A 14,018-nucleotide genomic window follows, 5' to 3' on the forward strand; every position below is an offset into this window, starting at 1 on the left:
TGAGGCCCACACGCAGACAGAAGACAGGACAGGAGTGAGCTACTCCCCATCAGAGGAGTTGCACACTTTGGGTTTAGTTGGTTAGTTGTAATATGCAGTATGGGTGAACTAAATAATGTGATGTATAAAAGTTTTGCACATTTTAAAGATCTGAAGAGTTTGTATTAACTATTAACTGATGGCACCTTTCCACCCTGCATAAATATTTCTGTTTTTCAGGTTCATTTTTGAGTTGGTTTCTGTGTTTTACTGCTCTTGTTAAAATACAATAAACTAACTTGTGAAGATTATTTGTCCAGATGAGTCAGGAGGGGTTGGTTTTCTGTACCTATATGGCTCAGTCTGAGTTTTTCTCAGTTTTTTTTCTTTGTCTCCCAGAGGAACTCTCTTCCAGAGCATGCTCCAATCCCAGGCTCCCCTAGCGAAGCCGTCCTCGTCTCCTCCACCCTGGGGCTCCATGGTGTAACTCTGGCCGTTGATAGAGTCGATCAGAGGCACCGTAGACACCGTTCTGACAGAGTGGGGATGGGGCCATGCATTCAAGACACATGGGGGGAAGAGGTGTAGGGATGGTGTACATGAAGGAAAGAAAAACAGGCAAAGACGCACAGAAGTGCCGGTGGGGTTTCAGAGACCAAGACAGCGTGAGACACAGTGGAGGAGGGGACAGGTGGGACAGAGGGATGGGAGATGGGAGATGGAGACACAAACAGAGAGGGATGAGGGTTAGCATGCTGTGTGTACCGGTAGGGCTGCGTGGTGTGTTTTCTCTTGTCCTTCTCTCTCTGGCTAAGAGGAACTCTCTTCCAGAGCAGGCTCCAATCCCAGGCTCCTCTAGCCAGGCCGTCCTCATCTCCACCCTGCTGTGGCTCCATAGTGTACTCATTACCATCTATATAGTCTATCAGTGGTACTGTGCATACTGTCCTGCACGCACGCACGCACGCACGCACGCACACACACACACACACACACACACACACACAGTATAGTAAGCGGAAGTCAACACTTGCTGTGATTAGTGCTGTGTTGTGCAGTGGCTCTGCATAATGATATATGCCCATGATAGATACAAAATCAAGAACAAATATTATTTAAAGTATCTGATATTAATCCACAATACCCAGTGTCTGTATTAGGCTGGGATGATGCTTTCAATGTCCATAGAGTTCTACAGCTGAGAATGTTGTCTGTGTGATTACGAAACCTGACAGCACAGTGTTTCTGTTCTGCATGCAGCAGCAGCGCTTCAGGCTGGACTCACACATGAGGAAACTTCATGTTGAAGACAAATGCATGAATTCAGGTGCACATCATAGATCACAGAAACTCCCCTAAAATGAGCAGGATGCATATACAGTACATACAACCTGCAGAATTGGTTTCAGCAGATACAATGCTCAACGCTGTAGTGCTGATATTAAAAAGTGAAGCCATGCTTTGTAGCCCTGTGGCTAGACCCTTCTTATGCATAACTATACTCTGCATGAAACAGAATACTGCAGCATCAGCTGAGAGCAGAAGCTATTTAATACATAAGAATATACACAATCTCAAAAACAGCTGTGAAATAATAGCAATCCATAAATCTCTATCACTTGGTCAGGACTGAAAATGTATAATGATGACTTTGAATGTGCTGCAGGACAACCCTTTAGATAGGAATAAAGGAAAGAGCACAAATGTGGACTTCTACTTCCACTCCCCGTTACTTTACTGTATGTCTATCCATTCCTAATAATACGCCTTGCTAGAAAGGCCAATTGCGCTCCAGGGATATAATGAGGTTGAAAGAAGGTTATATTTGATTACAGATATCAAGATTCAACTGGACACCAACACTTACTTACTTTTGCATGCACCAAGAGTAGCTTACTGATGATCTTTGTCAAATACATTCTCGCATAAAATGTAACACAATGTTTTCTGTATGAACCGTACCCTACTGCCTAACAAAAAAAAGGACCAGATGTGTAAATAAAAAAATATTGTAAATGTTGCTGAAAAGAAATATGATTAAAATAACAGACTGCAATAAGTAATAAAGCAGTCTGTAAACTCTATTGGATAACAGCCAGATCAACAGGTGTGTGTGTGTGTGTGTGTGTGTGTGTGTGTGTGTGTGTGTGTGTGTGTGTGTGTGTGTGTGTGTGTGTGTGTGTGTGTGTGTGTGTGTGTGTGTGTGTGTGTGTGTGTGTGTGTGTGTGTGTGTGTGTGTGTGTGTGTACAGCTCTATTCAATTTCTACCTTGTATGATATTTGAAAAATGGTGTGTGTGTGTGTGTGTTACCTGTCTTTTGAAATAGGAGCAACCAGTGGAGCATACCAGTTGACTCCAACCTCACAATGAGCATCCAGGTAGATCAGCACCTGGAACACAACATGTCTGTTTTCCTTTGTGTTTAAAAAGAATTTCATGTTGTCAGTCTGATCAATGCTACCAACTGTGTTTCAGACTTGGTATAAGTTAGGTTTCAGTAGTTGTGGTAGTAGGAGCCGAGGATCATACCATACCTGTCCTTTAGTGGCCTTCAGTGCTCCTATACTCCTGGCCTGGATCAGTCCTTCTCTCTTCTCATTCCTGAAGAGTTTTACAAGACCGTTCCACTGCTTGATGTAAGCAACCAAACGCTCCTTCAGATGCTCTACACACACACACACACACACACACACACACACACACACACACACACACACACACACACACACACACACACACACACACACACACACACACACACACACACACACACACACACACACACACACACACACACACACACACACACACACACACACACACACACACACACACACACACACACACACACACACACACACACACACACACACACACACACACACACCACACAACACACACACACACACCCTTTATTGTGCACTGAGACATTCCACTGGGCATTGATGTGGAGCCCTGGGCTCTGAGGGAATCATATGTTGCTTTGCTCCGTGGGCCAAGAACACACTGTTAATTCCCTTGCCAAACAATGTGACTTCACCATGGTGACAGAGGTTAGTGGTCGGCTATTTAGCTCACATAGGTACTAAGGGAGGGCTCCTCCTTTCTGTGGTTGATGCTGAATTGTTCAAGATATAATCATATTGTGACCCCCCCCCACCCCCAATCATTATACTGTAAGTGAGGAAAGCAAACCCACCTTTGTTGCTGAAGTCATCTATCATGACTATCTCAGCCAGGTATCTACTGGGAGTCCGCTTGATGACACTGTGGATGGTTCTCATCAGTGTAGACCAGCCTTCATTATGGAAGACTATCACCACACTGGAGGTCATCAGTCTGTCATCATAATGCCAGTACTTACACCTGCAGAGGTGGGACAGAGTGCAGAGGGCAGGTCAGCTACACTTATGTTACACATTTTCTAATTCAACTTCATGTTGTACATACAGAAGTGCACTTCTGTATGTTTGGAACTGTACACTGTATACATGTAACAACAGTGTCATTTTAATCTGTCAGACCGGTTACAGGCAGCCTGTTCAGTTAGTTGTGTAGTCACACCTTACTGCCTTCTGTGTGCGTGTGCGTGTGTGCGTGTGTGTGTGTGTGTGTTCAGAAGACAAGTTAATCATTACTATGGGTCTGGGATTACATAAAACACCAGGCCCGATATTCTTGAAAGTTAGTTGAAGGGTGTAGCTGGGGCCAAGGAAGAACCCATTACATTTTGTAGCAGGTCTGAAAAACCCTTTATGGAAGCGTAATGCTGTGGGTCTGGAGAATGTTATCAGCAGTATAAGGCATGTGGCCTTGAGTTATGTGCTATTGAAGTGCCCTTGTAGATAATGCATAATGTTTGCTTTCATTTCATTGTTAAAACTTGGAATTTTTGGGCAATTTTGTATGTATTACATGACTTTGGAGATACGATTAAACAGACAGTGGATGTGTGGAAGTGTAGTGGTCCATTAGTAAAAAACAATCCATATTAGGATTAGATTGCAAATTGGTGAATTTGTGCTGTTATTGTAATCCAGGGCTAATTACAGTTTGAACAAACACAGTGGCAGACTGTAGTCAGTATGAACAGCTGAACTCACTCTTCATGGCGTATATCACTGATGGTTCGGTCCAGTGAGATCATGTCACTAGCTACCATGTTGAAGCCAAACTCTTTGATGGAAGTCTGGATGGCGTCTTTGTACTCTGGACCCAGGACAAAAGGCTTGGCTCCCTCTCCAGGACCGCCAGGGACCCCCGGAGGCTCAGGTTCTTTGGGCTCAAAGTTTCCCAGGATACCTTTCTTCAGGACAGGGATGGTGTAGGTTTGTGTGTGGGGTTTGAATGTCACATACTGCTGCTGGATCACCTGCTTCTGGTTGGGCTGCTGCTCAGCTTCCTGGACATGGTTGGCCCCTTCTGGAGACGGCAACCAGAAACCAAGAGATTACTCAATACCACAACATAAAACTGTACCTCATGTATTGCCCTCCTTTTCAGAGGGAATGCTACATTGTGTTGTATCCACAGTGAGATATACCACTGAGATTTTAGTACATGGTTTCTGCAGGCTCATCAAGACTTGTCTTCCATGACCTGAAGATAGATTGTCCTGGGGCCTAATTTATAAACGGTGCGTACGCTCAAAAGATGGCGTACGCCAGTTTCTACGCAATGTTTGCGATTTATAAAAAACAAACTTGACGGGAAAATGTGCGGTCCTCCACGCAAACTCTGACCCATGCGTACGCACTAAGCACAAAAACGGGAGAGACGAGAAACTGCGACACCGTTGGCAGAAGGAAGAATGGAGAGAAATATGTGGAAATAATACCATAAATAAAATGTTACCTCTCATTTATCAAATATGAAGAATTCATTTTCAAACATTGATTAAAGCCAATCTTTAAATGATTAAACAAACGCCTGTTTGAGACTCCTCAGTGCACACAAAAACATAACTTGGAGAAATAAATAAATACGGCAATGTTATTGATCACCCTTCGATTATGTTCTCTTGTTAAGAAATGTATTCTCATAAATGATGCGGTAAACAGAAGGACAGAATTACTTTAAAGGTCCCATGTCATGCTTTTCCGGTTATTACCCGTCCCCTTGTGTGTTATGAAGGTTTTTATGCATGTAAACGGTCTGCAGAGTCAAAAACCCTCAAAATACACCCTGTATCGAGTAAAACTCTAACACAGAAAATACCTCCCCAAAACGCCTCGTTGGAGATTTCTCATTTTCCATTGTTTACTTCCTGGGTATCGCTACGTAGGGATACCCAGTAGCCACGCCCAGAGCTATGGCCGCACCCTCTGCCAGCCTTTCACGTAACAAAGCTTCCCAAAACCTTTCAGGATTCATGCCGGATATGTACAGCGTAGGGCACTGAAGAACGATGCTGTTCCTACTTTGTTTGGACCAGCGGGAGTTCGGGTACACAACCTGTAAGTATTCATTGTTGTTTGTGTATTTATGATGTTTAAATCAAACAAGGTATCTACCACGACTGTTTAAATGGGTAAACGTTTTTCCGACTATTACGTTGAAATGCTCTCCGCAGACCCATGCTCACAGCGTTATAAACCTTTTTCTTACTCAATATCAAGCCACACTTATTGTTTTTACTTCGGCTGTGAGTGTTTGTGTGTGCTCAGGATGAGTTTCGCTTGTTCTAGCTGTATCGCCAAGCCTGTCTGCTCCTCCAGCAGTGTGTGTGTGTGCGAGCAGTGCTAACTGGGCTAACTAAGTTGCTAGCGTTTCCATATATCAACTCCAATGTTAGCAGATGGCCTTACATGTATCTCATAGCAGGAGAATGTCTGCATTCACACACGAAATACTCATAGACAGTATACTCCGGGTGATTTACCGTACGGTCAGTACATTATAGTTGGCGTTCCTGGCGTGTATGCTACCGAGCTACTGTTCATAGCGTGTATGCTACATAGCTAAACAACAAGGCTACCTAGAGCTAGACATGCTAGGGAAAACATTGTTTTCATGCCAGCTACAATGAATGACCGAACGTAGCAGACTACCCGTATAAGATTGCAATTGTAAACATGTTCTTGCTAGCCTAGACTAGCTGTTGTTCATAGTAGATTGGCATATTACACTGAACAACTAGCAAACGTAGGTTAGCATATTAGCTGGCAAGCTAACTGTATTGATTAGATAGATAGATTAGATAGATACACACTCCTACCACAACTACTACTAACGAATCTAAAACAACTAAGTTTCTCTAATATTTTGTTATTTGCATTTGATTTCGTCCAGCCAGATCAGGAAACTCCTGGCGTATCTGGCGGACAACACACACACGGGATGACCCACTCTGATGCCTCGTCCTAAAAAGCCCCGGCAGCAGCTTACAAAGCTGCGATAGGCAAGATGCCGACAATGGGGAGGAATGGATGATATACCGTGTATATATGTATATTTATGTTCATTTTGTACATTTCTAAAAATAAAGTTTAATGGAAATACTTAGTAGGCCTATCCTTTCTTCCCTGAATTATTTGCTCCTATAACATATCATTCATATATAGCAAACCATGATTTGATTTCTCATCAAACAGTAGTAGTTTATTACAGGTAAAAATAACTTACTCCTCTATAACAACAGTTGTAGGTACAGTTCGGTTAGTTAGCGTATAAAATATACGGCTGTACCGACGCCATTATAAGACTGATGTTCCGCTCACAGCGAGCCGAAAAAAGCACTGTTAGATAGGGATGTCCCGATCCGATCACGTGATCGGGGATCGGAGCCGATCACGTGATTTTCACGTGATCGGGGATCGGGAGAAAAAAATCGGGGATCGGAATTTTTTTATAAAATATTTTTATACATTTTATTTAATGTTACAAAACAAAAATGACCATGTTCACGTCTTAAAGTCATCCTGAGGCCTTAGTTTTGGGTTAAAATTACACAACATCATGTATGTGTTGCTTCTTTTGGGCTTGTTTTCATAGACCTGGTTGCTTATTTCTCTCAAATCTGGCAACAGAGTGGGCGCAGTGTCTAATAGTAGCAGTAAGCTAACAAGAGGCTACGTTCAGCTGGTGACTCGGGAGTCGGGACAGAGAAAATGTCAGGAGTTTGGAAGTATTATAAAATTGAAAGCGAAGGCAGTGTAACAGCCAGATGCAATGTTTGCAAGGCGGAGGTTCCGCGTGGTGGAAAGAACAGAGCTACGTTCAACATGACCAATCTAACACCACCAACAACAACACGACGAGTACACAGCGGCCACTCAGGTAACGGCACTGAAACAACCGACACTTTCAGAGACTTTTAAAAGGAAAGAGAAACTACCCCAGAACAGTGAAAAGGCCAAAAAAATAACAGCCAAGATAGCTGAATTCATCGCGTTGGATGACCAGCCGTTATCTGTTACCTTTTTTTTCCTCTTAATGCATTGCATAAAGATCGGATCGGGAAAAATCGGTATCGGCAGATTGTCAAAATCAAATGATCGGAATCGGATCGGGAGCAAAAAAAGGTGATCGGGACATCCCTACTGTTAGACATGGGCGGAGCCTCTCTGGTGGTTGACTAATCAGAACAGAGTGGCCGAGCTGACCAATCGGAGCACACTGGGCTCACAGGGAGGGGGGGGGCAAGAGCTCCAACGAGCCGTTTAGGACAGAGAGTGAATACCGGTGAATACACATACTTTACAGAGATGCTGTATGCGAAACCAATGTGAGTTTGGAAAATTGCACAGTATAAATCTATTTTAGTATACCTCAACAATGGAATTATGATCAGTGGAAATGGCCATGACATGGGATCTTTAAACTGACGCCGTTTTGCATTTCTATAGGTTGTATAGATACGAGCATGGTTTTATATACTATCATGTTTAATCATGTTTAATGCCGTTCGCCAATAGCCTACTTGATAAGTCGCTCGTAAAACACAGGAGGTATGGAAACTAAGAACACCATATGTGGTAAATTGTACAGCTAATATAACACAACACATTGTATTTCCTTTAACTGGTGGATTATGGATATATAGTTGCTGATCGACAGCTGGAACACAAACCACCAAATACAACAAAATAATTCAGATCCAGTCGTCATGACTACACTCCGGAGGGATTCCCCGATCATTTCTTACAGTTTCTCATCAAGGGGGTGTCTCCTGTCCCCGGTACAAACACACTGCCTGAGGAAGGTTATGTGTATTTTTTTTGTCATTAACTTTTTTCGGACCACTTATTTATTTATTTTGGTGACGATCCGACCTCCATGCTGCTACTCTGGTTCAAACTGCATCCACCAAACAATATGATTTATCTCGACCTCCCCAAAATAACCAAAATCTGACACGGTGTGAGATGTCTTTTTTAGCTGTTCTGTCCTCATTTCCTGCGATCTTCTTCATGCAGTCAGTCAAAATGAATGAATGAATGGGCGTTTCTTTGACTATTTATAGGCAAATATGGGCGTTACGTGAAGCCCGCAAAAGCTGCGCCGCATTTCAAGTTGATTGTGATTTATAAAGGGAAACCGGCTTGGATGTGCCGTACGCAAGTCTTTTATGAATCGGAAAATGTCTGTGTGTATTTATTTGCTTTGTCCTACGTAAGCAACCTTCCCACGTCAATCAAGGCTTTATAAATGAGGCCCCTGGTGATTTGGTACCACATTACAGATATTTCCTTGAACCAAATCCCTTTGTTGACTTGGTTTGCTTTATTATCAGCCACTAGGGCTTTGGCTGGTAAATACATGTCTGCGTTGTTTTATCAGTTAAAAACAGCAAATGTTTTAAGAGTTGAACATTTGTAGTATCTAGTAGCACCAATTTCCTCCTACCAAAGGATTAAACGTTTTGAATTTCAAAACATCAACATGGGCATGGGAAATATTTGGGGATTTTGTATTTTTCTTTCTGAAATAAAAAATGAACTATGGCAGATTAAACCCCAATTAAATGTAATTAGAATATTGCATTACTTTGACACGTTCCATTGGGTTACATTAATTTGATGAAATTAAGTTAAAAATCAGATTCTTATTCTCTTGAATGTAGGAGCTGGGTTTATTTATTTGTAATGGAACTGGTTCTCACCATTTTTGAGTCTGATGGAGTTGAGGTCGACCTCCATCCCTTCAACATGAGGCCAGGGCACCACAGGCTTAAACTGATCCGCTAGGTCTCCCTTGGGCAGCACACTGTCATCCTGTATGGAGGGAAACAACAGAGAATAATACAGTGGTTGAACATGCAGCCATAAAGAAATGAATTCAAAAAAGTAGAACAACATGATTAATTATGGCTATGGACCAACATAATGGGAGCATGATGCACATTTGGCTCAGCACATAACAGCTCTGTGTATCATTTATATATTTAGAGCCTGTCACAAGTAATCACTAACAGAGGGGGGTGAACGCAGGCTACATATTTCTCTGTGGGTTTTATTCACTATTTGGTTTAACTTTTAAAGCTTCCACATGTACTGTATGTTAAAGACATTTAGACAACCTTAAACAGCAAAATGTTTAGGAAAAGGAAACCCTGGGAAACTGTTGACCACTAGTAGCACTATTGGAGCAATTCAGGGTTGGAGTTATGTGGGAGCCAATGGGAGCTGAGCTCCCATAAGGAGGCGCCTGAGCTCCTATGAAAGCAGTGAAATCATACATCCGTGGGGGTCACTAATACATTACCAACAACCATTATTTTAATCACAAATAATGCATGTGTCAATGTAATGAGTGTTATTTACGTTAACGAGGTAAATAGGCTAAAAGAAAAACATGTTTTCCAAAAGAACTACGCATCGTATTCTCTCTTGAATAACAATATGCCTGCACTTCACCTCCAGGTGCGCAATCTATGCCTGTGAGCGTGCTGCGCAAGCCGAGATGATGTGTTATGTGTAGTTGAACCTTTTCATATTTAAGTTTGTAGCAAGTAGAGGGCTGCTGTTGCTGTGTGTGTGCGTGCGTGCGTGCGTGCGTGCGTGTGTGTGTGTGCGTGCGTGCGTGTGTGTGCGTTAGTTTTAAAGACCCCCATAAAGCTCAGATTATAACTCAGCAATTTATACACACACAGTAGGAGTGGCTCCCCATTTGTTTGTTTTAATGCACATACCCAAGCAGACAGCTGACGCAATGCACACTCCTGCCAATGGTTTTAAACTATTCCACTGATCTGCAGTAGTGCTTTTGCTTTGGTCATATTTGAATTTGGTGATTTACAATGACACATTAACATAACAAAGGCACCTATTGATTGAACTGAAATTGACCAAGGAAAGTCCACCAATCATGGACAGCTTAAAGGTGGGGTATGTCATTTGGAGAAACCAGCTCGAGTGCGCTAGAATTTGAAAATACACAACCGGAAAAGATCTGCCACTTCCTTACAGACTTCCTTACAGAGCCCCTCCTCCAACACACACGAACGCGCATGTTATGGCAGAATGTTTAATACAGCGTATTTCTGATATTCATTAATGATCACATGGTATTCCATATGATGTGTGTTACTGAGTTGGGTCACACACAGTTAGAGAGACAATGGTCGTTCTGAATTATCAATAGATGTATTCATTTTAAGTGAGCTGACACCAAGGGTATAGGAAGTTCAGAGAAGGCCTCAGGTTATAAAAACAGTTAACCTTTGTTAGTTAACTAATCCTAAGGATGTCATGAGATGATGACGTTTAAACATATACAGGTATAGCTTTCAGAGAGAAAAACATGTGACATTTGTGTGGTTGGCTGCATGATAAAATGTGCGTGCGTTAAACATGTTTGGGGAACATGTTCGTGTGTCATTTAGAAAAGTATATCTAGGCCTGTGTTTCTTCTGTTCTGGGGAGCATTTCCACGATTGGCTGCTGTGGCAGCAGGTGATGTACTTCCCATTATTGTTTGTTTGTTGCAACAACTAAATAATAATTACTTATCAGCTATATCTGTGTTTGTGTTTTATTGATTCCTCTCTGTTTCATTCTTTCCTGTTGTGTTATGCTGGATATCTCCACAACATCTTGGAGGTCCTACCGAGATTGCCAATGCTGGGGGTTGCTGTGTTCCTTCTCTGGAGGTCTCAACTCACCCTGATCAGGCAGCTACATAGAAAGCTGTGGTAAAATCTCAAGGAATTGAGAAACCAGACTTGAGACTTCCACAGAGGAAATACCAACTCACAGTAAGCAAAACGTATTTGGAATGAAATGACTTTTGAAGTTGTATTGGTTAAGAGGAAAAAGGCAGAGGAGTGGAGTTAAGGCACAGCTATGGCTGAGATATATTTGTTGATTGTTCTGTCTGCTGGTTGTCATTGTTGATTCGTAAAGGTCTTGTTTTATGTTGATAAATGTTTATACTGGAGAGATCACTGTATTCTGCTCGTAGTCTACCTGAGAAGCTAAGGGTTTGACTGAGGGAATATGATCTTTGCTAGCCGTAAGGACATGTTATGCTGGAGGAATCACTGTATTTGCTCGTAGTCTTGAATTCTGCCTGAGAAGATCCTGATGATTTGTCTTAAGGTTCAGAGATTTATTGGCTGAGGAATACAAATTTGCTTTGCGAGCCAAGTGCACAAAAACAGGGTGGAGGGTCATGCCTGTTCCGGTCCGTTCGGTAATTAAGAGATTAATAAGCCCGATCTGAGTCGAGGGGGTTAAAAATATAAAAAGCTCTGTGAATTCACAAAATACAAAAGTGGAGGAAACCATGTTTTGTCAGGCCGTAATGAGTTAGAGACTCAGTATAAAGCGCTAAATGTTTTGGTATACCATAGTTTGTTGTTAATTGGTCTAAGAAGCCCCCTTCTCCTGAAAAGGCTGAGAGCTCCAGCCGGGGTGTGTCTGTATTTGTCTGTGAAAGTATTTCCCCCCTTCTCCCGATTCTGTAAAAGAGGAGATGCTCTAATTGTCGGCTGTGAGAGCAAGCAGCCCGGAGTGAGTCTGCTTGTTCTTTTCTTTGATGCCTGAAAGAAGGCTGCTGAGTGTTGAGTTTAAAAAAAAGAAGAAGTGAAAGATCAATGAGTGATCTGAAGTTGGAGTGAATACATTGAAAATTAATAGATCAATGTGTGATTTGATGTAGTACATATATTGAAATAAATAAGAAACAATGATTTGTTGTTTTTAGCATAGTTTTTGTAGGATACAGTTACGTCACATTGTGGATTTTATGAGAAGTATTGAGAACTGATTGTTACCATTGCATTGCATTGTGAATTTCATGGTATTTGTCATTAACTAAGAATTGTACTTAATTATATTTCATACAGTAACATTAAGGGAAAGTAAAAAGAGATTTACTGAGTATATGAAGTAGCTATATTGAAATAAAAAGATTTAGTTTTATTTTCACCTAGAATTAAGATGTTTTGAAAAGTCTAGAGAGAGTAAAAGTTATATAAAGTTAACTATTATTCTGGAAAAGTTCCTATGGTTTACTGTTTTATGAGTAACATAAAATAAAAATATATGTATTTACTAGATATAAGAACAACATGCTTATCTAGGTTAACAGAAAGTTGCTATTAACCAGTTTCAGCTGCAACTATCCTATCTTTGTTCTAAAGAGAACATACGTTGAATTTACAATTAATGTTAGGAAAGTTCACAATTGATATCATTAAAGACCGTTTTGGATTAATAGGGCGTGTCTGTCATAAACATTCATGCTTAGATGGAATAAAGTGTTGAGATGTTCTCAAAGTGGGAGTTTTCACAATGCCTTCTTTGTTGTTATTGAAACAGTGATAAAGAAAACTGTTCCGTGATGATTTCTGTAGGTTTCAGCTTTAGTAATGAAGATTACATTTTGTGAGGAAACTTTTCCACCAAGAATTCCTTTAAGTGTTCCAAAAATATATTCATTAACTGTAATTAGATTACTTGTTTTTCAAATATAGCGCTGAATACAGTTAGTTTTGTATTATTACAACCTAACCATGCTTGTAACACAACTTGGATAAACAATTAGAAAATGAATAGAATAAGCAAATAGATAAAAGATGAGTCTATAGTGGTTAAGGAGGGTTTCCTTGTTTTGCTCATTGACTTAGAACTGAAGTAAAGAAGAATAGTGTTTTATGAGAACTGTCATTCCTCATGGTTTTTAAAGATAAATCATCAGTTTTTATAGACTTTGATGTTAAAATGGATCATGGTGGAGAATTAATACCTTTTTAGTTTCGAATTTAAGAAGATTTTAAAGATGATGTTTATGTTATTTTCCTGACTAGAATTTAAAAGCAGGACGTCAACTAGACAAAAGAGATTTTACAGTTTAGTTTTACTACTTTTAACGAAGTAAAGAATCTGGGTAAACTACCACCGTTAGTTTGTTTTAACATTCACATGTTTCAGCATTCCTGACCATATAGACACTCAGCCATTTTGTAACCCGTTGGGGGAGAGATTTAAATTGAGTGTTTCTCTAGTAGCTGATTGGCTGTGATTACAGCAGCACTGGATAGTTATGCGCCACCTTTGGGTTGTACTCTGAATCAGTGTGTTGGTGAAATGTTGCTCACTACAGAAACAGAAGAAGTGTGCAAAGAACGCATCTCTGAGGAGGTTTTGACATTTTGCTTGTGCCTCGTTGTCAAGGCAACAGTGGTGTGAAGAGGAACTGCAGTTTTGGGGGATTTCTACTGTGCAGAGGACAACGTGTGTCTGCTGATTGTACCACATTGATCCAAGAGTTTCCTTCTCTCCAGATGCCAGAGAGAGTTTCCTTGAGCCCACTGACCAGGGCCGTTTCTAGCTTTTTGGGGACCCTGCCACTGACTACAGCTGCAGAGGACAACGAATCACTGACTGTTCTCATTATGACAAGATCTTGAGACAGGCTTTTCTCAGACTGGTCAGACTCTGAAGAAATTATGCAATGATTTTATAGCATAACTGTGCAAGAGTTTTCCAGAGGGTGGTGCAGAACATTATGTTTAGTGTTTAAGAAAAGAGGCTGCTTGTTTAACGATGGTCTGGAATACTGAAAAGATTAAAGTTTAATATCCTTGTTTAGC

At 41.1% G+C, this 14,018-nt stretch overlaps 1 protein-coding gene across 2 annotated transcripts in view; it reads right to left on the minus strand.

The window, feature by feature from the left end:
* The window catches only part of galnt7 (UDP-N-acetyl-alpha-D-galactosamine: polypeptide N-acetylgalactosaminyltransferase 7), a 34,442-nt gene that overhangs the window by 7,680 nt on the left and 12,744 nt on the right, over positions 1 to 14,018 (minus strand). The window contains exons 2-7 of one of the 2 annotated variants that reach the window (XM_034120899.1): positions 9,084 to 9,195; positions 4,084 to 4,402; positions 3,180 to 3,346; positions 2,515 to 2,645; positions 2,291 to 2,370; positions 745 to 927 (exon numbers count right to left, since the gene is read on the minus strand). In XM_034120899.1, the coding sequence (XP_033976790.1) occupies positions 745 to 927; positions 2,291 to 2,370; positions 2,515 to 2,645; positions 3,180 to 3,346; positions 4,084 to 4,402; positions 9,084 to 9,195 (992 nt within the window). Of the gene's footprint in view, positions 1 to 328; positions 512 to 744; positions 928 to 2,290; positions 2,371 to 2,514; positions 2,646 to 3,179; positions 3,347 to 4,083; positions 4,403 to 9,083; positions 9,196 to 14,018 lie in introns of both variants that reach the window. The other variant, XM_034120898.1, reaches the window with a different exon arrangement.

Source organism: Trematomus bernacchii, unplaced genomic scaffold (assembly GCF_902827165.1).
Source record: "Trematomus bernacchii unplaced genomic scaffold, fTreBer1.1, whole genome shotgun sequence".
Taxonomy (NCBI): domain Eukaryota; kingdom Metazoa; phylum Chordata; class Actinopteri; order Perciformes; family Nototheniidae; genus Trematomus; species Trematomus bernacchii.